General features: G+C 42.6%; 1 protein-coding gene across 3 annotated transcripts in view; it reads left to right on the top strand.

The window, feature by feature from the left end:
- The window catches only part of AFF3 (ALF transcription elongation factor 3), a 620,869-nt gene that overhangs the window by 479,854 nt on the left and 115,048 nt on the right, over positions 1 to 25,967 (top strand). For all 3 annotated transcript variants that reach the window (XM_008008177.3, XM_038004212.2, XM_038004211.2), the window contains one exon: positions 5,848 to 5,899. In XM_008008177.3, coding sequence (XP_008006368.2) covers positions 5,848 to 5,899 — 52 coding nt within the window. The remainder of the gene's footprint in view (positions 1 to 5,847; positions 5,900 to 25,967) is intronic.

Below are 25,967 nucleotides of genomic sequence, written 5' to 3'. Positions count from 1 at the left end.
TGCCAGAGCTTCACAATTTGAAGGCATTTAAAAATAGATAAAATGACATGCTGATTTGAATGTCATGTGTGAGGGGAACCACCTCTGGGAGAGGGTACGTACACCTTCTGTAGATAGGTGCCTGCCACACAGTGGACACAGAAGTAATTGAAAGAATCAACAGTTGGGGGTATGGCCAGGCATGGTAGCCAGCGTCTGTAGTCCCAGATATATGGGAGGCTGAGGTGGGAGGATTGCTGAGCCTACGAGTTTGAGACTGCAGTGAGCTATGATTTTGCTACTGCACTCCAGCCTAGATGACAGAGCAAAACCCTGTCTCTGAAGGAAAGCAAAACAACAATTGGGAGTTTGGATGCTGGTTCCACTGGTGGTGATGAGGCATGTTTCCATTCATCTTTCCCGTTCAGAAAGTAAAAGGTCCTCCAGGGTAGTGCTCGGCAAACTGCAAATGGGCCTGTTTATCTTTGGCTTCCTCTTTAGAGTTCTGAATGAGAGTCCCGTTGCATCCTTTCCTCTACGGAGCTCCTGCACGGCCCTCTCTCCCTGCATGAAAGTGTGAGCCGGTGCAGCTGGGGGCTCAGAACCCTTCGACTCCTTGTCTGGGAGGATGTTATGACATGCCCAGCGATCACTGTAAGGACAAGTTCCCAAGTGAAAATGGGTGGACTCTCAATCACTTAATCGCACATTAAAAAAAATCTTGCTTGCGTCCTTAAAGCGTCACAGTTCTCACATACCTGGTTCAGACTCTACTGTAAAATCACTATGAGGTGCTAACGTGGAGTGTCCCTGATAGTAGTTTGATAACTCTTCAGTGTTAAGGCCATGATGTTCAGATCTGTCCACACCTCAGGTTGCACCTCTGCTCTCAATTCAAAAAGTTCAATTTTTTTTTTTTTTTGTGACAGGGTCTCATGCCCAAGCTGGAGTGCAGTGGTACAATCTCGGCTCACTGTAGCCTCGACCGCTAAGACTCAGGTGATCCTCCTACCTCAGCCTCCCTAGTAGCTGGATTTACAGGTCCATACCACCGTGCCTATCTAATTTTTATATTTTTTTATAGAGACAGGATTTTGCCATATTGCCCAGGCTGGTCTTGAACTCTTGGGCTCGATGATCCACCAGCCTCGGCCTCCCAAAATGCTGGGATTACAGGAGCAAGCCACCGCGCCCAGCCAAAAATTTAGTACCTATTTTATTTCAGCTTCCCCATTGTCATCTGGCAGCGCCATCTTGACTCCTCGTGGAGGGACTTCTGGCCTCGTGGCCACCTGCTGGCTCCCAGGGCGGACCTCCCCGGGCACTGGGGCTGATGGGCGTGCTTTCTGTCCGGTCAACATAAAGCCACTCAGACCAGCTGACAGCAGTTACAGGCCAAAATACATTCCCTCCACCATCTCTCCACCCTTTCTTTTCAAAACGGCCTGAAAGTAGAGCCAATGGCTCTGTTTTAAGGCATCATTACAAAGACATCTCAGGGTCTCTCAACTTGTTTATCCACATACGTTTCTTAAATGCTCTGAGGCCCACTTCCCTCCTAGGGAAAAGGGAATATTGGTAAAAATGAGCATTGATTGGAGGCTCCCTGGTGTAAGGTCCCACGCTTAGCACTATCCAAGGATTGTGGAGTAAGTTCTCCGGGAAGCCCTCTGAGGCAGGTCCCCGAGCTCTGGGCTAGATGAAAGGCAGAGCTAGCATTCGTCCTGGGCAATATGACCCTGGAGTCCCTGCTGTGACCAGCACGGTCCGCAGCTCCCTATAGCGCCCACCTCCCACCTTGGAGGAGTTGCTGTACGGATTGACAAAGTAGCATCTAGAAAGCGCTTAGCTGGTCTGGCACGGAGGGACATCCCTTAAGCAATGAGAGCTGCTGCTGTGAATCGAGGGCTCCATCCCCTGGGAGGGATCTGAAGAGCTATGAAGGGGAGGGGCTAAGAGAATGTGAAAGGGGTGGCCCTGGGTGGGGGCCCTATCACCTGGGGTAGGGCCTGGAGGAACCCAGGAGCCAGGGTGCTGTGGATGGACCCACAGGCCTTGTGTTTCCATGCAGATGGCCAGTCCTTCCAAGCAGATGACTTAGCCCTCAGAGGCCCCTTAGAGCAGCAGGGTCTTTGCCTTCCCTTTAAAAAAAAAAAAAGGGAGATCTCCACCCTTGCCCAGTAGCCTAACCAGCACTTAATTTGCATCTTCCTTTTACTCCTGGTTGAACACTTCTGTTTATTGTTTGGTATACCTATGCCTATCTGTTTCCTTTAGGAAACAGACAAATGGTAAAAAATGTTCCCCAGGGTTTGGGAGTGGGTCAGGCCCATGACCACCACAATGCCATCTGTGTGTTTGGTGAAGGCAGCCGTGCCTGCTATCTGCTGGCCGAACACCAAGTACAGACAGTTCCTATGATCCTGTGGGTGTCACGGGTTTTCTCTTCTCCTAAGCATGTTTCATTGTTCAGCCATGAACTTCAGCCCCTCCGTAGGCTCTCTGAGAGGCCACTTGGATGTGTTCAGCATTAAATATGGAGTTGTTTGTGAATGTTAACCCGGACTTGAAGATGCAGTGGTCATGGACAGGAACAAGCGCTGTTTGCTAGGAGTTGAGCCGAGAGCCTGCTCATGACCATCAGAATAAAGCAGAGGGGCTGGGCACGGTGGCTCACGCCTGTATTTCCAGCACTTTGGGAGGCCAAGGCGGGCGGATCACGAGGTCAGGAGATCGAGACCATCCTGGCTAACATGGTAAAATCCGGTCTCTACTAAAAATACAAAAAAAAAAAAACAAAATTAGCCGGGCGTGGTGGCAGCCGCGCCTGTAGTCCCAGTTACTAAGGAGGCTGAGGCGGGAGAACGGCGTGAACCCGGGAGGCGGAGCTTACAGTGAGCTGAGATCGGGGCGCCACTGCACTCCAGCCTAGGTGACAGAGCAAGACTCCATCTCAAAAGAAAAAAGAAAAAAGAATAAAGCAGAGGGTTCCTGCTTTCAGTCTGCGGGGAGCCCGGGTCTCCTCGGGGTGTGCCTCTGTGCCTGTCGGGGCTGGGATGCGGCGGGGCCATGGTCATCTTTCCCAGGTCTGTGATTTCCTGTTTGGAGAATAGCACCACCCGGGGTTGCTCTGGAAATGTTGTATCAGCTGTGTGATTTTGTGTTTCCACGGCCAGTTTCTCGTATTTCGAGGTATTCTGAAGTTTAATTAGATTTGAAGTCTCTCTTGAAGGCAGAGTATTTTTACCTGTGATTTGTTGTTTTCAGAACCCAGCCAGAAACACAATCAATTCATTTTTTTAATATAAGAGAGGTAAAGTCAGCGACAGAGTGATGGTGATCCACAAAGCAAGGTTGATCTCTGACTGCTTTCTTCTGGAAATGGTGATGAGGTAGATGAGTCTCTTTACAGAAGCACAAATGCTCAGCCCCAGAGGCGCACCTCACACGAGCTCGTGGTGCAGGGGACTCTGAGATTCACACAGACGCGTGTCTGTGTGTGGATACGTTTAGCACGTGTTTGAAATAAACAAAAGTAAGCTGCATTCCCTACCTTGAAAGAGAGCCTCCCAAAGCCTTTTGACTGTTGTGGTGACTTTCAGTCACCACCAGCCTCATGTGGTGACTGAGTTGCACGGCTAGTTTGCAGCCAGCCTAAGCGCCCTCACTTTGGGCTTTCCTGCTTGGGGGAATGATGGCCTTCCAATCCATGCACACTATTGTCCATTTAAACATTAAATTTCCCAGCCACACAGCTTCCATCTGACAGCAAGGGGGTTACTAACCATGATTATGTGAGTCCTCCCCACTCTTTCCACCCCCACCAGCTGGACCACCCACCTTTAAAAGACCCAGCGCTTGCTGGGCAGTCCTAGAGATTAAACCACACTGCAGTGGTGCTTTACCCAAAAGAAGGCATGGCAGTGGAGGCAAGGACCTGTCCCCTTCTCTGGTCTTTTTCATTAGGAAGAAATCTGTGCCTTTGGGTAGGAAAATGGTCTTGGGAAGGCACCTCAGCCCAGCCGGCAAACTGGTATTTTGCTCTGTGCTGCACTGTGCTCGTCACTGGGGACTCAAGGACAAAGGAAACTCGGCCCGCTTCCCCAGGCTGCTCCCAAACAATGCTCTAATAAATCACCAAGAGGTCTCTTCTCTTTGAAGCCAAGCCTATGTGTCTGGGAGGTGAAGGAAATGAATGACATGCCAGACACGCAGAGGAATTGGGGGTGCCGCTCTACAGCCTCTGCTGACGTGTTCATTTGTTCACTTGTGGTTTAAAAAATACAAGAACGACACCTCTCAGCACGGGGAGATGAGCAGGAGCCTGTGAGGAAGCAGATTTGGTGCCCTGATGGCAATGCCTTAAATCGTACCCCAAAAACTACTTAGAAGTTTCTCCGTTGTGTTCTCTAGAACAAATAGAAGGGTTTTTCTACTTGACGAAACTGGGGAGCATATTTCTTTGGTAGACTCATGACGGAATCTAAAGCGACGGAATCTAAAGCAGGATTCGACCTTAGGATTGCCCTCTATAACCCATCACTTCACAAATAGGGGAACGGGGGCAGGGTGCATGAAGCGACTCGCCCCAAATGCATAGACAGGTGCGGCACAGCCTGGGCCACGCCTTATCCTGCCAGTTCTTTACCCCCTAGTTTGCCCCAAAAGTGACTGAAATGACTTCTACGAATGTTCAGAGGCATGTATCAGTGATGGGCCTACAACTGGTTTTTAAAGGACACCGGGTACATTTTAGGGGGCAGCCTTTGGAAGCTGGCTTCAATGAGGCCTTTGAGCACAAGGGCTCAGCGGCCTTTGCACTGATGTGTGGAGCCCCAGGGTCCCTCAGAAGCGGGCTCTCCCCTGCTCCCTCAGAGCGTCTCTGCGTGGAGTGCACGCTTTTATACAGTGCACTTCTGAGTAAGATTTCTTTTGAAGTGAATTAATCTGAAAACTACTATACTATAAAGAAACAATTTAGCCATGCTGAAAAGAATACAGTGTTATCATCACAAATAACAGTCTGAAGTTGTGTTTCTTTTTTTCACTTTTAACTTCATGCTTCCCCGCTGTCTCCTCAGGATGAATGGGGGGATCTGGGTGGTCTGGGGAATCACCTTTACAGGCTTTTCTGAACGCGCCCTCCTGCTTGGTTTCCCCACTAGACAGGATCTGGGGGACAACATCTTTTCCAGCTCTTTGACTGATGGATGGCCTGAGAAGCTTCGCTCACAACTCAAGTTTATGGCTTTGTGGCTCTTGTTCTCTTCTCTCTTTACCATGAAAGCCCCTGGGGCAGGCATGGAGACACAGCCCAGCACTGGGAGCTTGGAAAACACTAAACAAGTAATTGTGGAATGCCAACTGCCCAGGGGAAAAGCCCCTATGTATTTGGGAGAAAGAAAAAAAGCATCTTCTTTTTTATTGCTATTTTCAGGAACGTGTGATATTTTGATACAGGTATTCAATGTGTAATGATCAAATCAGGGTAACTAGGATATTCGTCACCTCAGATATTTATCTTTTCTTTCGTTGGGAACATTCCAATTCTTCTCTTCTAGCTATTTTGAAATATACAATACGTTATAGTTAAGTATTATTTTCCTGCTAACACAGCATCTTCTGAAAGGTGCCCGTCTTAGGTGATGACTGTTGTGAGGGTTAATTTTTATGATGGGACTGTCTGCTATTTCCTAAGCACACCAGAGGAAAAGTGCGTAAGAAGGAAAGAAAAAAAATAGGAAATCAAATAGACTTATTTCCGAAATGTTGCTCTATTAGCAACATTAAGGTGATATTTTGATGCTGAATTATTCTGAATCCGCTAACTATCTGTACCTCTTTGTACCTCTTTGTTCCTTTTTTCAGAATGCTGGAAGATGACCTTAAGCTAAGCAGTGATGAAGAGGAGAATGAACAGGTAAGATTCTCTTTTATGTCAGCATCCTTTGGAGGTGACACTGAGAACAGTGACCTGGTGGACTGTGCTGGGTTTTAACCGAGCTGAATGGTGGCACTCAGGATGCTGGTCTTTCGTCTGCTAAGTGTGAGCTTCTATGCAGTTGGGTCAGTATGTTAAAATAGCTTGCCCATAATTTCCCTTAAGCCTTGAATTCTGTAATTTTTATGATGTTGAGACCACCAATGGGTATTACAGGGAAGCTAAGATCAGGCTTCCCTCAGAAATAGACAGAGCCCTTTTTTTTTTTCTTTTTTATTTATATGTGTGTGTGTGTGTGTGTGTGTGTGTGTGTGTGTGTGTGTGTAGCTAACTGACCTCCTGGAGATCAAACATATGACCTTAACCTCATCAGCATGCAACAGGCCATCTGTAACATTAAATATTGAGAAGTCTTATACAGATATTATTAACATTGAGAAGGAGCAAACGTAGAGGTGAGCCAAAATGATGAATAAAAAATAATCATGCTCGGTATAGGCTGTTTGTCTTAAATGATAAATGTGCTTGAAATATTCTCCCCTGGTGTTGATTTATCAGCTCCAGACATCAGTTAGGGGGTTATAAATACTCTTCTGATCAGTTAGTTAAGGTGAAAAAATATCCACTTAACATTCATCACTTTCACTTCTGCATTTCAAGAAATGTTTGTATTTCAAAGCAAGTTTAAAAACACTAAAGACAGATTTTTCTACACTTCTGTTTTCTTTTTCTCATCCCCCATGTTGCATTTTGTCAAGTTTAGATACATGTGATGCATAGAAAGAAAATTCAGAGAGGCTTTTTTTAATAAGTCATTTTTGTATGCAATACAAAATACTAATGCTATTCTATTGGTTTTGGAATAGTGAACTTAATAGAAAAGTACCATGAAATGCAATGCAGATGATATGCTGTCTAGACATGCAAATACAAATAACGTACAGAGAGAACAAGCAGAGGTTAAATACAAGTCAAAGGAGAGGTTGGGCACGGTGGCTTACGCCTGTAATCCCAGTACTTTGGGAGGCCAAGGCCGGCAGATCACGAGGTCAAGACATCGAGACCGTCCTGGCTGACACGGTGAAACCCTGTCTCTACTAAAAATACAAAAAGTTAGCCAGGCATGGTGGCGGGCACCTGTAGTCCCAGCTACTCGGGAGGCTGAGGCAGAAGAATGGTGGGAACCCAGGAGGCGGAGCTTGCAGTGTGCCGAGATCGCACCACCGCACTCCAGCCTGGGCGACAGAGCGAGACTCTGTCTCAAATAAAACAAGTCAAAGGAGAATTTCCAGTAAAAGTATCTGAGCAGAGCATAGCTATGAGGTCACAAAAAGAGGTTACTCATCTCATGGGAGAAACTGAGGCACCAAAAAGGGAGAAGAGTTTGAGGAGTCTGGAAACCAGATTGGCAAGTGGAGAATACCCAGTGGAAGAAGGTTAACTGGGCAAAGAAGGCCACTCAGGCTTTGAGTTTTTTAGAGATCTGTTGATTTGTTTCCAGGGCAGCCAGATATCTGCCACACAGCAATCTCAGCCGAAATGGAGAATGGCTTCACTCCTAATTTTGGCTTCTTATCTACATGACGATAAGCAAATGATTTCACCTCTTTGTGTTTTTTCCCATTAAGTGGCCTGGATACATAGACTATGGATTAAATCATATCAAACATGTAAATTGTGTATGCTTTTTATTAGAAAAAGGGTTCACAGACTATTTCAATCTGCAAACCCTTTTAAATTTGGAAATAATTTCCTGAGCTATTTCCAGGAAGGAAAATAATTTCCTGAGCTATTTCCAATGAAAACTCAATTTTAATAAACATTACTAATGACATACTATACATGTTTTCTAAGGTAGTGAGAGCTTTTAATTGACTCATTTTGCTTTTTAAACTACTCCCTTCCATTCTGTACTCACTGATAATATTGTGTTATGAATGTACAGGTCAGATCCTTTATTCTTGCATTTAATTCCTATGTGAATATACCTTCCTATTTTTGCAATAAAAGGAACTGACAGAATGAATAATTTTTATACAGTAATCCCTTTTTCCTAATTAAGACTCCAGACAGTGGTTTCACATATGATACTTTAAGTTATTGCTTCAACAGTAATTGCATTAAGTTGTCCTGCTTTGGCCTGTAATTATACCCTGGTCTAATCACAAAATTGTAATTCCCATACTTTTAAACAAGACAAATGATACGGTATTTTTTTCTCTTCAAGACCAAACTATGCTTTATCCCTGAAACAGCATAGCCTGTGCACAAACACACACACACACACACACACACACACACATCATTCCCTGGCATTCCGAGATAATTGAACATTTAACATAAATGATTTTTCTGGATGTAAAATCAGAGTTTGTACCTTAAACCCAAAATATTTTAAAAATCCCTTGCCTCAATAAACATAGTACAGTGTGTGAAAATCCTGAACCTTTTCTGACATTGTATCTGGCTGTCTTTGTGAATATTGGTCCAACCAGCCCCTGTGCCACTGTAATAAAGAGGTGTCTATGAGAGCTTCAAGTTGGTATACCTGCCTGCCCTTCCTCAGATCGCCTCAGACTTCGTGCTTTTGAACACTCCTACCTGAGGTTTCCTTTTCTCCCCATTGCCTTTGTGATCCTAAAGGTCAAAAGACAGTCTAGTTGAGTGGTTAAGAGCACAGCTGCCCCACTCCATGGATTCAAATCCGCACTCTGCTACTTAGTTTTGTAACCTTGGCCCAGACTCTGAACTGCTCTCTGCCTCAGTGTCTCTGTTTGTAAAATTGGAATTAATGCTAGATCCCCAAGCCTGCCACTTTGTCAAAACTTGAGGTCACCCATCATCTTCATGTCACTAGATCCAATAGGCACTTTTTTGGTATGTATATACACACACACACACACACACACACACACACACACAGACGGAGTTTCACTCGTCACCCAGGCTGGAGTGCAATGGCAATGGTGCGATCTTGGCTCACTGCAACCTCCGCCTCCCAGGTTCAAGTGATTCTTCTGCCTCAGCCTCCTAAGTAGCTGGGATTACAGGCACCTGCCACCACACCCAACTATTTGTTGTATTTTCATTAGAGATGGGGTTTCACCATGTTGGCCAGAGTGGTCTCAAAATTCTGACCTCAAGTCATCCACCTGCCTCAACCTCCCAAAGTGCTGGGATTACAGGCGTGAAGCACTGTGCCCAGCCTGTTTGTATATGATTTATAAAAATGATGTGTCTTTAAAAATGATTTTATATATATATATGTATATGTATGATATAACCAATATCAAGATGAAAACACAGACATGACCAGCCTCCCAGGTGCCCCCATGCTCCCACCAGTCACCACTCTACAGAAGAATAACCACTTTCCTGTTTTCTAACACCATAGTGTAATTTTGCTTATTTTTGCACTTTATATCAGTGGAATTATTTGGCATGTACTCTTTTGTGTCTGGCTTCTTTCGCTCAATGTTGTTTATGAGATTCACCCATGTTGTTACCTGTAATTGAAGTTCGTTCATTTTCATTGCTGTATCCTGTTTCATTATGTGTGTATGCCATAATTTACTTACTCATTCCACTGCTAAGGGGCATGTGGATATTTTGGTGGGGGTTGGGGGGTAAAATAGTGTGCTCTTATTAGCATCCTTGTACAGGTCTTTTCATCCTTGTACAGGTCATTTCTTGAGCACATGGGATCATTTTTGTTGGGTCTATACCCAGAAGTATAAATGCTGAAGAGTAGGGTGTGTGCATATTTACATACCCTACGGATACATTTTAATTAATACATGTAGACCATTTTCATTTGAGTAAATTATCTCAAACCGTTTTCCAAAATGGTTCTACCAGTCAACACTCCCACCAGCAGTGTAAGAGAAATTTCAGTTACTCTACATCCTCACCACACATTTGTCTTTTTAATGTTCACGAGGGATATTGATTGGAAGTTTTCTATTTTATACTGTCTTTGTCTAGTTTTGATATCAGGGTAATACTGACCTTATAAAATGAATTGAGAAGGGTCCCCTACCCTTTTCTCAAAAAGACTCTGTTTTTTAAAAAACGATGTTGAGTCAAGCACAGTGGCTCAGGCCTGTAATCCCAGCACTTTGGGAGGCCAAAGTGGGTGGATCACCTAAGGTCAGGAGTTTGAGACCTCAGTATAGCTTGATGTAAGCATCTTTAAGAAGTGGCTATAGACATTTCCATGGAGAGTGGATAAATGCTTTTTTACTCAAATAGGTTATTTGTGTATTAATATATAGCCAATTTAAGATATTGGGCCTTATATTTTTGTCATCTCTGTCAATACTTTTGATGTTTGGATAGAACTCATTTGAAAAATCATAGAGTTCGCCGGGCGCGGTGGCTCAAGCCTGTAATCCCAGCACTTTGGGAGGCTGAGACGGGCGGATCACGAGGTCAGGAGATCGAGACCATCCTGGTTTAGTCCGTCTCTACTAAAAATACAAAAAACTAGCCGGACGAGGTGGCAGGCGCCTGTAGTCCCAGCTACTCAGGAGGCTGAGGCAGGAGAATGACGTAAAACCTGGGAGGCCGAGCTTGCAGTGAGCTGAGATCCGGCCACTGCACTCCAGCCTGGGAGACAGAGTGAGACTCCGTCTCAAAAAAAAAAAAAATCATAGAGTTCAACCTGACCAACATGATGAAACCCCGTCTCTACTAAAAATACAAAATTAGCCAGGCATGGTGCATACACGTATAATCCCAGCTACTCGGGAGGCTGAGGCAAGAGAATCGCTTGAACCTGGGAGGCAGAGGTTGCATGAGCCAAAATCGTGCCACTGCACTCCAGCCTGGGTGACAGAGCAAGACTCCATCTCAAAAAAACAAAAACAAAAACAAAAAAAAAAACGGATGTTAATTATTTAGCAGAATTATCTAGTAAAACCATATGGGCCTGGAGATTTTTAAAGTTAAAAATTCTATTTCCTGGCCAGGCATGGTGGCTCATGCCTGTAATCCCAGCACTTTGGGAGGCCAAGGAGGGCAGATCATGAGGTCAGGAGTTTGAGACCAGCCTGGCCAACATGGTGAAAACCCATCTCTACTAAAAATACAAAAATTAGTTGGGCGTGGTGGTGCACGCCTGTAATCCCAGCTACTCAGGAAGCTGAGACAGGAGTATTGCTTGAACCCAAGAGGCCAAGGTTGCCTTGAGCCATGATCAAGCCACTACATGCCAGCCTGGGTGACAGAGCATGACTCCATCTCGGGGGGAGAAAAACAAAAAAACCTTTTTTTTTTTGGTTTTTTGGGTTTTTTTTTTTGAGACAGAGTCTCGCTCTGTCGCCCAGGCTGGAGTGCAGTGGCGCAATCTTGGCTCACTGCAAGCTCCACCTGCTGGGTCCACGCCATTCTCCTGCCTTGCCTCCTGAGTAGCTGGGACTACAGGCACCCACCACCATGCCTGGCTAATTTTTTGTATTTTTTGGTAGATACGGGGTTTCACCATGTTAGGCAGGATGGTCTCAATCTCCTGACCTCGTGATCCACCTGTCTCAGCCTCCTGAAGTGCTGGGATTACAGGTGTAAGCTACCGTGCCCAGCCAAAAAAAATTTTAATAGTTATAGAGCTCCTCAGATTATCTAATAGTCATAGGGCTATTAGATTATCTATTTCATCCTGGGTATGTGTGGTACTGTGCTCCTCAGTAGTAAGTCTATCCATGTCACTTAAGTTGTCATGTTTATGTGGATAGGGTTGTTTATAGTATTCCTTTATTATCCTTTGGACGACTGCAAAACCTATAGTGTCAGCCCCTGTTTCATTACTGATACTCATCATTTGTCTTCTTTCTTCTTTTTTATCAGTCTTGCTAGAGGTTTCTTAACTGTATTGATCTTTTGAAAGAACTAGCTTGTTGCATTAATATTATGTATTTGATTTTTCTGTTTCAGTTTCACTGATTTCTTATCTTTATTTCCCTCCTCTTGCTTGCTGTGGGCACATTTTTACCCTTTTTCTAGTTTCTTGAGGGAGATTAGATTATTGATTTGAGATTCGTTCTTTTTTATGATACAATAAGTATTTAGTGCTATACATTTGACTCTCAGCCACGCTATAAACTTTATCCCACAAATATTGATGTGTTGTATTTCGTCGTCATTCAGTTCAATAAGACTTATTCTTTGACTCGTAGATTATTTAGAAATGTGTTGTTTAATTTTTAAGTGCTCAGAGATCCCCCTTAATCTTGATTTTTATTGGTTTCTAGTTTGGTTCCTTTATGGTCAGAGAACATAGTCTGTATGATTTCAATTCTTATACATTTGTTGAGGATTTTTTATCACCCAAGATATGGTTTGTATTGGTATATGTTTTATAGGCACTTTAAAGAATGTATATTCTGCTGCTGTTGGTTAGGGAGTTCTATTAATATCAATTATATTTATCTTATTTGATGTTCTTTTGTATCTTTTCTGGACTTTCTGTCTAATTGCTCTATCTAATGTTGAGAGAGAGGTGTTGAAGTCTCTGGCTATCACTGTGGATTTATTTCTTCTGTTTGATCAGGTTGTTTTCACATATTTCGCAGCTCTGTTAGTTGGTGTGTGTACATTTAGGATTGCTATATTATTGCTAGATTGACCCTTCTATCATTATGTAATGACCCACTCTGTCTCTGGCCATTTTCTTTGCTCTGAGGTCTACTTTTTCTGATATAGCTACTCCTGCTTTCTTTTGGTTAATACTTTCATAATGTAACTTTTTTCCATTTTTTCACTTTCAGCCTACCAATATTGTTATATTTGAAATGAGTTTCTTATATACAGCATATATTAATAGTTGTCATGTTTTTATTCACTTTCCAATTTCTTTTAATTGATACATTTAGACCATTTACATTTAATGTAATTATTGATTTGTTAAAGCTTAAGTCTACCACTCTATTTTTTGTTTGGTTTCTTCCTGGTTTTTATTTTCTTTTTCTTTTTTTATTGCCTTTCTGTGTATTCCTTAAACCTTTTGACTTCTACTTTGATTTGTCTATAACATTTTTGTGTGTGTCTCTTTGTACAGGTTTTTTAGTGCCTATTCTAGGTATTATGCTATATATATATAACTTAGTTCACTGGTGCTGTCATTTTGCAAGCTTTCTCCCTTAATATCCTGTAACTTTTGTTACAGAATTTATAATAATAGATAATACAAATGTAGTTTTCTGTCTTCCCAACTTCATGAGTAAACAACCTGAATTTCACTGTGTATCTTATTTATCTTTATTTCTGTACCTCATGCCATGGCTGACTGACTTCTAGCAGAGAAACCTAAACTTCTCAATACCACATCTGCACCCCTGCTTTCATCTTCACTCATCCTCCCCCCGCTCTCCTGTTGTGAGAGGACACTGCCCTGCTCCTATCCAAAGTTCATCCATCTCCTCAGAGCTACTTAGAGACTTGTTCTTTTGGTCTCATTATGCCCCATCTCTTTACCAGAAATGCTCCTCATTGGGCCCCCAGTGACCTCCATAGAGCCAACTATACTGGGCTTTTTTCAGTCCCCTGTCTTACTATATGACTTACAGCATTGAACACTGTTCATTACCCACTTCTCTGTAGTAGTCTAACCCCACACTCTCCTGGTTTGGGTCCTGCCTCTCCAGCTTCTCTTCTCAGGCTCTTTTGCTGACTCAGATTTTCTCCCCAATGTTGGAAACTTTCCGTGTTTATTCCTGACTTTTCTTCTCCATGTCTGTTCTCTGGGTGATCTCATCCATTCCTATGACCTTCAATTTTTATATACTGACAATTTCTAAAGTTATATGCACAGCTCAGAACTCTCTTCGGAACCGCAAACCTACTTGACTTTTCCATTTGGATGTCTCACAGACATTTCAAATTCACTCTGTGCCCAACTGGACTTCTGGCCTTTGCCACCGCTCTACCCAGACACACAAACATGTTCCTTTTGTTATTGTTCCCATTTCCAAAACTAGCACTGCCAAATGCCCAGCTGTTCAAGCCTAGAAACTTCAGACTCATCCTTGATGATTCCCTGTTCCTCACCCAGGTAGTCACCTCATCTCTAAGTCTTATAAACTCAGCCTCTAAAATTAAATATTGGTCCATCTACCTCTTTCCATTCCCAGCTAGTCTAAACCAGTCTGGTATGAACTATCATATTTCTGTTCCCTGCCCTCTGTAATACAGCCTCCCCACAGCGATCTTTTAAAAATCAAATCAAGTAATTCCTTGGTCTAAAATCTTAAATGGGTTTCCCATCCCACCTGGGATCAAATTCAGAGCCCTCAGCATGGCCGACACTACCCTGCACCATCTGGCTTTGTCCACGTCTCATCTTCACACTGAGCTCATTTGAAGCCCAGCCCTTCTCTCAGCTCCTGCAGGAAGCTGAGCTCAGCTGCCTTGGGGCCTCTATAGGCCTCTACTTCCTCATTTTTGCCTTGCGAACACCTGCTCATGTTGGAGGTGCAGCATAACTTTCACTTCCTCAGGGAGACCTCCCTCTTATCTAATCGACTCCCGGTTAGTCCTTCTCACAGTATCCTTCATCTTTTTACCTAAATCTCATTGTAATTTTAGTTACATGTTGTGTTTACTTTTTCTAACTGTCTACAGCAGCTAAACTGGAAGTTTCCTGAGGGCAGGGACTGTGTCTGGCACAGCAGAACTGCTAAATAGTTGTTGAATGAATGCATGGATAAATGCATAGTGATGCCTTCAATTGAGAGTATTTCCCACTGTTCATTATACAGTATCAAAGATGACCTTTGCTCTGTCTTTGTTCTTTTACCTGAACTCTGTGATTTTTCAAATGAATTCTATCGAAACATCAAAAGTATTGACAGAGATGACAAAAATATAAGGCCCAGTATCTTAAGTTGGCTGTAGATTAATACAAAAATAACCTATTTGAGAAAAAAGGCGTTTATCTAGTCTCCATGGAAATGTCTATAGCCACTTCTTAAAGATGCTTACGTCAAGCTATATTGAAGTTACAAGTTTTCATAAGTTATCTCAAACAGAAGTCTTCACAACTAAGAGACTGGGTTTCTCCACAGCCTTTCCTTTCAAGGATAACCAAATTTCGGCTGTAGCCTCTAGTGCTGGGGTTGTGACGGGGTTTCCTTAGAAAGTTTACAGACATAAATGAAATGAAAGCATAGCCTTATGGTTGCACCAATGGTTTTCATACCGGATGAGGTTCCAACTGGAAATGGCGAGATTTGAGAATCAGTTTTCTTATTTATCTGAGTAAATGAAAGGCATGTGATACCTGGAGTAATTTGTTTGATCTCCTTTCTGTAACTGTTGGTTTTAACAATTCCAAAGGCCAATGTTTTTATGAAACAGTGTGAAGGAATTAGAAGACTTAAGACATTAAGTACTAAAATAATAATAATAATAATAGATTAGGAAGGGAGTGATGAATTATATTGTAAGTCTTCCCGTTTGGCAAAAAGATGAGCTCTGCCTCTCAAGTCAGGGTAAGCTTGGGAGGTTGGACACAAGCAAATATGTAGATGGCATTACTATAGCCAAGGCGTGAGGAGAGGGACACATGATTAAGACTTTCAGCAAGGAGCAGCCGAGATAGTGTCAACTGCGGACAAGTTTTTTGGAGATGACAAACACATAGCTTAGGGAAAGGAAGGGACCAGAGATCTAAATTGAATGGCTATGTACATGCCTGCAGCTTCCAGTAATTACGTTATCCAAACATATTGGGCAGTCTTTTCATTTTAACTATGTAGCCACCTTTTTCTCTTTAAATGAGCATGGTTTGTCCACTTTAACTGACTATTTTAATTTTACAGGCAACAATCATTGGATCTAATCTGTAGAGGGAAATTTCCCCATTGGCGTTAATTTACTTCTTGCACAATGAAAAGTTACCTTTTAATCCTCAATCAGTGTTTGGAGAGCATGCAATTAATTTAATAGATATCTAGATCATTAACATAAATCTGCAAATTAAAGAGCCAATTATTTTCTTATTTATAATGCATAGAGTAATAACTGTGTCTCTTAGAAATAATCGAAAGCCTCGCTTCATCAAGATATCAAGATGGTAGGTGAGGTTGCTCTGAGCACAAAATTGCAGTTCTTATTGCTGTTTCCTTTGGTTTCTTACGGAGCAGCACAAGAAACATTCCCATCTCAATTCTGTGCTCTTTACCATAGAGATTACTGGATGACTCACATCAGTTTTGGGTGTACTATTAAAAGCAGATTGCCAATTGTAATGGAAGCTCTTCATTTTTTCCCTTGTTTCTTTTTAATATGACAATTGCATAACACAAAGCAGAGCTTTTAAAATGTCTGAAAGCATTGACAGTACATGTCAATCAGTAACTAAATGAATTAGCTGAATGATATGCACACATGGAATAAAAACATAGGAGGTTTTTGCAGCCCAACGCTGCTTCCTTAGGTGCATTTTTCTTCTCAGGATCAGCTTGGTTGATCCTGAAGCTCTTGGCCTGTGAAAATTTATTACCCACAGAGTCAATCTGCATTCAGGCAGCCAAGTCTGAATGAATAGAGTCATTGTGCTTGTCTGGGATTTGTGGCCAGGGTTCATCCAGTCAGCGTGACATTCACATCCCAGGAGATTCGTAAAAGCCAACACCCTGGTATGTGCTCTTGAATCCTGCCAAAATTGTGTAGAATTATATAAACAGGAGTTGAAGCAGTAATCAGGACCAGGTTTGAGGGGCAAGGCTCCAAAATCAAGTTTCTCCTATGTTAGAAATAAACTGTATTGTCAATGTTATTTGTAGGCAAACAAGAGCTAGACAGGTTTTGCAAAAAACTGAGCATAGTCTCAAATACCTGCTAAGTACCAAACATCATGTAAGATGTTGGCTTGTTGGTCTTAATGAATTACACATTAGTAATATTCATTATGATAACCACAGATATTTTAAGTAAATGTTCAATGCCAGGAAATCCCTTGCCCTAATGGATCATACAAAAAGTATATACTAAATATATTAAACCTCGTAGCAACATAGTAAAAAAGAATACTGTATGTTCGTTTTTCTTTTTAGTCTTGCATTTTATGTTATGCCTGAGCTAAATACCCAATCTGTTCCTAATAACTAATTGGTTTCTATTAATACGGAAACAGAACAATAACTCTAATTGAAAACTGCCTATCAGACCTTTTTCGCATCCATATATGAAGTAATCATATATTTGAACCTCCCATCATAATCAGTGAAACTCAAATGTTCAGCAGAAGGTTTGATTTGTTTGTTTAACCATCCTAAAGCTTTTAGGTAAGTAATTGCTTTTTTTTTTTTTTTTTTTTTTTTTTTTTTGACAGAATCTTGTTCTGTCGCAAGGCTGGAGTTCAGTGGCGCGATCCTGGCTCACTGCAACCTCCACCTCCCGGGTTCAAGCGATTCTTTGCCTCAGCCTCCTGAGTAGTTGGGACTACAAGTGTGCGCCACCACGCCCAGCTAATTTTTGCATTTTTAGTGGAGACGGGGTTTCACCGCATTGGCCAGGATGGTCTCAAACTCCTGACCTCAGGTGATCCACCTGCCTCGGCCTTCCAAAGTGTTAACATTATAGGTGTGAGCCACCAAGTCTGGCCAGTAATTGTATTTTATAAATAAAATTTACTGTCACCAGAAGCAAACACAAAATTATTTTATTTTATCATGGCACTCTTTATAAACATTTGCAAAAAGCACAAGCATAGGTAGAAATATACAAACATATAATTGCCTGTTTTTCATGTTAATGGACTATAATTTCCAAAATTGAAATGATCAGTCAACTTAAACATCACTGAGCACAAAGGCTCACAACCCTGTTTCCTAAAATATTTTCTCATTGAATCTCCGCTGGAGACTCAATAGAGATTTATGGAGAATTAGTTGTGTCCAACCAGCCTGAGCCATGGGATATGCCTAATTTCAGCCTGAGGACCCTGAATGGAAATCTGGAAAATGAGAAAATTATATAAAAATCAAAATGTGATCCATCAAATTAGGGCAAACATACAGTTAACACAAAAATGGGAAACCATTGCCTTTGTTATATTGAAGAATTCCTAAAAGGATCTACATTTTTGAAAGTAAGCCAAGTTTTTGTTAATGGTGGATATCAATACCACCAACACAGACTCTCCATTCAGGAACCAGGAGAGGGGCTAGGCATCATTAGTTGACAGGCACACTTTTCTCAAACACAGCTGCCAGCAGGGTTGCTAGTTGGCAGAGGAAGTGGAGTTCTCCCTCCAGGGGACATTCCTATTTAACTCAGAGGAATAGCCCTTTGTCCCATGACTTCAGTGGTTTTTTCTCTTCCGTAGCTTTTTAGGAAGTGAAACCCTGCAAGAGATGTTGTTCCTTGGAGTATACGCTGTCCCTCATATCCAGGCATGGGCAGTGTCACATAGTAAAGGATTTACCAACAGTTACTCAGGTGTTTGGTCCAGATACACAGTTGTAAAGTTGAGTTTTTGTTTTTGATTTTCCAAAGCTTCTCCGGGTAGAGCTGGTTATCTCATAAGCCCAGCTTTTCTCAGGAGACTCTCTTAGCCTGTTGTTTCTACATGGAGAAAAATCACGTGTGTTCCTTCAAGGTCCCTTGGCACTTCCCAATTCCATCCCCACCAGATCTGCAGCCAAAAGGTTGTGTTAATTAAAACAAGACCATCTTTAAGAAGCAGACCAGATAGTGGCTAGAATGTTAGGCCCCCAGACGTGGTCATCTGCACGCTAGAAAACCCTGCACACAGGGGTTCCAGTAGAGAGATCTGATTCTCCAGAGAGATCTGATTCACACTATTTCTCTGAGTACCTCTTCTTTCAACCTGAATTTGTTCTTAAAGTTCAAGGCATTTCAAGGAAGACTGTGTGATTATTATACATTACATGCGAAAGCACTTTCACATATAAATCGTAAAGCACCGTTCACTTGAGAGGTGAAAATCCTAATAACAGTACTAACACACTCAGAACCGGTTCAGCTTTCTCTGGTATAATTGGTTTGCAAAGTGCAATTAGGAGAATCTTTCCTAATCATTACAAACCTATTTTTACCTTCAAATATTGCTATTTTGCCTGAGTAAAAAAGATTTAAATGAAACATAAAGCCAGGCTTAGATTTAAGTTCTTCAAGCACAGATTGCATTTTTAACAAAATTACCAAAACATTTTGTGTTATTTTCATCTGGTCTTTCTACAGAAACAAAGTAACGTTTGTATTTCACAATTTAGGCCCTAGTTGCTCTCATAATACTCAACCACCTGCCAAGGCCAGTGGAAAGTGGACAGGACTCTGCCGAAGCATCATATTGCAATCGCATAAGGACTTTTTCAAGGTCCAAAATGCATTTGGCAAACTCAACAAAATAGAAAGTGACTAATCCCAGTATCCACCTGCTGAGCCAAAGACGAAAGCCATTAATGGGCATCGCCATCTTGGCCTTGCTCAAGGTCTGGCCTGCATTGAGATTGCCCTGTGAGATGAGTTCCAGGAACCTGTGGATGACCAAAGCCCAGACGAGCAGGCCACAGAGTCATGATGGAACCCGCCGTACTTAGTGCTTTCATCTGGTGGAGGGACTGGACCCCGAAGCAGCAGTTTCTGCGCACACACAGTCTTTTTGTGCTAGGACTTTTGATCCGTTGCCCGAGCAGAACCTAAATAGTCTAGGCTGTGATGAGGAGCTACGTTGGTATCACCTTTATGCAAAGCTTCATCGTGTGCATACGATCGCCCCACAGTCCAGTCACTCTGACATGTCATCTCTTCTGCATTAAATCCCACCAAGGCTGGAACTATCTGGAAGGACAAGTCAACTGTCACTTTTAGAACTTAGCACTTATTACTGGTGATTTACTTTCTATTTTTTCCCCTAAAATTGTATGTCACAGACCTCTAGAAAAGATCTGCCCATTCTAGTGAGATCTGGAAGCCAAGGCAGCTGTCCAGAAAGTAAACCACCTCCCCACTTTGACCAGCATCACCATCTGCACTCCACATTTAAACTTCCATGAGGACCTAAGAACCAGGAGTTGAAATGCATATATTACCTGCATTGTATCTCCTGGCAGCTCAGCCAGCATTGGGTCCGATGGCTACTCTTGTTTGTTTGCTGTCGCTTTGAAATTGTAACTAGACAGGCACATGTATGCGTGTGTGCACATCTGGAAGGCACAATTGCCTAGCCAAAACTCAGTCCCAGAAACCATGTTTCAGCCACCTGCTTCTGAGAACAGGCAGCTGAGCTTGGATCTTCCACCAGCATCCAACAGCACCAGTAGGTTTGCCCGCTCTACCAGGTGGATCTTCAGTGATGTTTGCTCCTACCCAGACCTCACCCAGCAGGTACTTCCTTTACATAGTTCTGTCATGATGAACCTGGAGATAAATAAATAAATAAATAAATAAATAAATAAATAAATAAATATTCTTCCCCAGAAGATTTTGACAAGGGCTGAGGTCAACAATAAGGATATAACCCTCTTGAGAAAGAGAAGTTAGTCTCAGAAACCGGAAATCCTCCCATCTCCTTTGCCAACACTTGTCTAAGAGGTGACTCCTGTTATTCCCCTTGACTAGCACCCCCAGATAAAGGTTTCCCCCAGTGTCTGTTAGCATTTACCCAGTGTCCTGGCAGTCCTCTTCTCACCGAGACTGTCACAATTCAGAATTCACCTAGTCCCATCTGCTTTCAACCTCCAGCCACAGGAGTCCACAGTGAGGCCAAGGCAGAATGGGGCTGCTCTGTGGAGCCCTCACTGGCCTGGTTCCTTTACTTACTGACTCTGAGACCATAGGCAAGCTAATCTTCCTGGACCTCTGTTTCAGTATCTTAAATGCACTGGACAAAAATATTAAAGTAGATGAATATAAAATATTTTCTATGAATATAAATAAACATTAGTATAAAATTATAAAAGCAAGCCTGGCCAATGTGGTGAAACCCCATCTCTACTAAAAAGCAACTATAAAAATTAGCCAGGCGTGGTGGTGGGCACCTGTAATCCCAGCTACTCGGGAGGCTGAGGCAGAAGAACCGCTTGAACCCAGGAGGCGGAGGTTGCAGTGAGCCGAGATCGTGCCATTGCACTCCAGCCTGGATGACAAGAGTGAAACTCCGTCTCTAAAATAAAATTAAATTAAAAATTCCTCCTTCTCCCTTCCAGAATCTTCATCATCTTTCCCCTCTCTTCAGGAATGTTCTTTATTTGCATTGTGACACTTTTTTTTTTTTTTTTTTTTTTTTTTTTTTGGCAATGCTTATTTAGATAATAGAAGAAAAAGTACAGGAAGAAGTTAGGAAAGTGGATTTACGTAAGAAAAGGCAGGGAGCTATCTATGGAAGAAGAGATCTAGAAGGTGGGAAGAGGAGGAAGAGGTGAGAATGGTGCTCTGGAATTTTAGGGGAGAGGATAAGGAGAAAGAAAGGAGATTTCTGCCTCCTCTCTGAAAAGGAGAAGAGATTGGACAACTGCCACAGGGTGTGGGACTTAGAAAAGGCAGAGAGTGGGCTGGGCACGGTGGCTCCTGCCTGTAATCCCAGCACTTTGGGGGCCGAGGTGGGTGGATCACGTGAGGTCAGGAGTTCCAGACCAGCCTGGCCAACAAGGCGAAACCCCATCTCTACTAAAAATACAAAAATTAACCAGGCATGGTGGCGCACACCTGTAATCCCAGCCACTAGGAGGCTGAGGCAGGAGAATTGTTTGAACCTGGGAGGCAGAAGTTGCAGTGAGCTGAGATTGTGCCACTGCACTCCAGCCTGGGTGGCAGTGAAACTCCATCTCAAAAAAAAGAAGAAAAGGCAGAGTACAGAAGATTCAGAGGGTTTTACAATATTTTACACAGTCTGTTTCTTCCTTGGACTTCTCTTATCAGGAGACGTTGATACTTATGTTCTTTTTCCAGGCTTCTGTAGCATATCTGTGTTTCCTTCAGATGCAACACCATGTTTGGACTGGCCCTGAGACAGCCCTAATTTATTTGGGTTACATGTAAAATAGGGATAGATTCACCGCAGACTGCTAATGATAGTATCACCACAGTAGTGAGATGGAGGTGGTGTTTGTTTTGGTTTGTTGGGTTTGTTTTTTACTTGTTATATGTGCTATTTTTTTCTGCAGTAAACATATCCTACTTAGTATGTTTAGAACAATTTAACGCCCCCACCCGGTGTGTATTGTATGCATGCAATAAAGAAAAAGTTTGAAATCTGAAGGCTTTTAGCTAGATGTTACATATTGGTATTTGTATGACTCTATTTTCTTTCTCCCAGAGCAAACTAGAAGTGTTGAGAATGGAGGTAACAAACAGAACCTAGCCCATAATTAATGGCAATGGAGTTTTGTGACTACATTCTTTAGAAGGACAAAATAGTTATGTTTAGAACAGAAAGGAGAAAGATTAGTAACTTTACCACCTGTCCAGTGGGGATCATGTATAGTTTAATAATCCTTAATCTAGTACCTTGAGAGAAATTTTTGCTGAAAAAAATGTCACAAGAAAAAAAATAAATTTCTTACAAAGAGAATTAGAGAGAATACCATTTTAATTTTTTGCAAAATAACAGTTCAGTGACAATTTGTCAGATCCTTTTCCCTAAAAGAGTAATTGACAATCAAAGAGGTATGTGTCACACGTGTCAGTCCGTGTGAAGAGACCACCAAACAGGCTTTGTGTGAGCAATAAAGCTTTTTAATCACCTGGGTGCAGGTGGGCTGAGTCGGAAAAGAGTCAGCGAAGGGAGATAAGGGTGGGGCCGTTTTATAGGATTTGGGTAGGTAAAGGAAAATTACAGTCAAAGGGGGGTTGTTCTCTGGTGGGCAGGAGTGGGGGTCACAAGGTGCTCCGTGGGGGAGCTCTTTGAGCCAGGATGAGCCTGGAAAAGGACTTTCACAAGATAATGTCTTCGCTTAAGGCAAGGACCAGCCATTTTCACTTCTTTTGTGGTGGAATGTCATCAGTTAAGGTGAGGCAGGGCATTTATTTCACTTCTTTTGTGATTCTTCAGTTACTTCAGGCCATCTGGGCATACACGTGCAAGTCACATGGGATGCGATGGCTTGGCTTGGGCTCAGAGGCCTGACAGTATGCCTGTTTCAAAGCAGACCTTCCTTTGGGAAAAGAAGGAAATGCTTAATTTGTAATTGTACTAACAGAAGCTTGACTAAACTTTAGAATCCACGTCAAAGAATGAAGCCTCGTTACCAGTTTGATGGCCTCATCCTCTGACACAAAAGCTTTCTGAAATGAGGTTGAATCAAAAAAATGAATGAGTTAAAGGCTAATTCATCATCCTCCAAAAGGTTCACTATTACAGCTTAGTCATCTGCTGACAGTTGTCAAGCATTGGTGCACCCAGAGCTATTGGTTGCACCTTGTGCCAAGGGTTATTCAGTCCTATAACTGGTACCACTTCCTGTCCTCAAGGAACTGATATCTAGCCTCCCTAAGCCTGGGCCTTTATGGAGTTAGTGTCCAGCTGCTACTCCCTGTAGGACAGTGATGCCGCATCTCTTAATCTGTGACTTGCCCCCGAGAATCTGGCTTAGGGCTAGATATCACCCACCCTGTATCATGGCGAGCACTAATAAACTCACGCATGGTCATGGTCTTCTTGCCATCATCCTCCCACTTCAGAGTGACCTCTTACCACCCCCACACCAGTCATGTGTCCCATAGCCCTCCTCCAGTATCCTTCAGGGCCCCTCTCACCCATAATGTTGCTTTCCTGGTGTTCAGAATGTCCTGCCCGGCAGGGTGCCACGTATCTTCCATGGCCTCCGTAGAGCTTTAGCCTGGACAGGGACAGTCCCTGTGGCACCCTCTCACGTTGTCCTCACACCTTTCTCTTCTTGCTCCTGACTGAGAGCGGCTGCCTACGTTTTCATTTGTGATGGCAAAAGCCTCCAGGGCCTAGAAGAGCCACGTGCTTTGGAGCAGGGAGAACCACGAAGCGGATGTCACACGTGGGTGTATCTCTAGGGAGTGAAATGTCCTAGAAATGCTCAACAAGAATGAGTATGCCTCTCTCAGTCCTCTCAGATCTGACCTGCCAAATCAGAGCCTTCCCTGACAATCTGGCCTCACATAAGGCCCCCAGATCACTCTGTTGATAACAGGATCCACCTTATGAGATAATGTTGCTTATGCAAACTTCATCTGGTGTGGTCAACCCTAGTCAGCATTTTTCTCAGGATATACTAGGTGCTTAGTAAATGTTTGCTATTGTCTATCAAATTTCTAGTAGACATAAACAAACCTAAGCAACGTGGGGAAGCAGAAGATAGTCAAATATTTTTCAAAGAGGAAAGTAGATCCAAGTATTTAAACAAAGCAAATAGGGAAATAATACACAGATATGAAAAATATATATTTCCACAAACCTCTTAGATTGGAGATAGTGGCAAATAGTAGTGGTATTTGCCATCCCCCGAGGTTACCTGCTCCCATCTTGTAAGTGTTATGGGTTGAGAGAGAGCTCTTTTAGGTGGAGGGAAGATGAGCGAGGATCTCTGCGGTCAATGTCCTTGTAAGGAACTTGGGAAGCCAAAACTAAAATTGTCATGAAGCGGACGGCATGCTCCCCAAAAATGACTGGAATCCAGGGCTACCCCATGGTACAGACTAGGAGTGTGTGGAGAGGAGCTTGAGAATTTTTACAAAAGAGTTCAACACCTAACAGAAAGGGTGAGCTAGGCCTCCGAGTGTCTGCAGTGAACAGAGGGAGGAGCCGATGGACAGAGAGCCAGAAAATCACACAAGCATCAGCTGGACTGAGCATTAGGAACTGGAGGGATTCGTCCTCTGCTGACCCCGTGCAGCCCTGTGCTCTCGTTATTGGCATGGTCCTCAGGCCCTGAGGTCTGCCTTCTTGTCATGATCTTATTTAACAGGTTTATAAGCAGCAAGGCATATTTGCACAGAGCAGTCCTTATTAGAACAACTGCACAGCCCTATGTGCCCGGAACAGCCAGATTTTCTCATTTTGTCTCTGACTCCAGTCTGGTTAGCATCCCCTTCCACTCTCAGATGTGTTCTTATTTGGATGATAAATTACATTATCATCCCTGACTCTGCCCGACCCATGTTGAGAATGGGTTGAGGTCAAAGTCGGCTGAACAAAATGCTTCCTAGGCAGCATTTATGTCTAGGAATCCGCAAATGCAAAATACTCATTATTACTGAGGAAAAAACAGGAGTAAGAATTTTTCCTTTGTCTTGCAAATATTACTAAATGGGTTGAAAAATACTAAATGGAAGCCCACAACATAAACAGTTAAGAAACCCATTAGCTAGGACTAAAGTGAAAAATAATGGCATAAAAGTGAAGATAATGAAACATAAAATTGCTTGTAGATGTGGAAAGAAATTAAACTGTGAAATAAATTAATAAGTACAAGTCTCAACTTGAAAAAGAACAGCAAAAAAGTAAGGCTTTACAAATAGAACTTGTATAAAAATATGTGATTGGGTCTAAATTTTACAGTGTGCTTCAATAACAGTAAAACACAAACTAAGATTGGCTGCAAGGGCATTTATTCAAGTACTTGAATATGGATACAACATCCTATCACAGGTGCAACAAGCTGATTAAAATCCCTGTGCAGAGATACCTCCTTTATTGTAGCAGAATAAATCTGATACTGTTGATAGCAAAAATGGAGATTACTGACATCCATAATGAAAACACAAAGATATATCCCAACCAGTTGAAACCTAAATCTTTTTCTCTTAGAACAGTAGCAAAATGTAGATCCAGAAACCTCAATCCATTATTGATGTTTCTTTCTTAATTGGAATTTAATAACTTCAGTCTCATGTATCCAGCTGGCTACTCAGAGTCTCCACTGAAACATCTTGTAGACAGCTTTAACTTCACACACCCAACACTCAATTCTACCTTTGCCCCCTGCTCTTATACCCCCAGTTTAATCCACTTAACAAGTGGATCTCCATCCATACCAGGTGCCCAAGCCAGAAACCTGGACCTCACACCTCACGCCTCTCCCTGGCCTGCCACATCCAATCAGTCACCTGTTCC

This window comes from Chlorocebus sabaeus, chromosome 14 (genome assembly GCF_047675955.1).
Source record: "Chlorocebus sabaeus isolate Y175 chromosome 14, mChlSab1.0.hap1, whole genome shotgun sequence".
NCBI classification, from domain to species: domain Eukaryota; kingdom Metazoa; phylum Chordata; class Mammalia; order Primates; family Cercopithecidae; genus Chlorocebus; species Chlorocebus sabaeus.
This window is presented reverse-complemented; position numbering and strand designations above follow the sequence as displayed.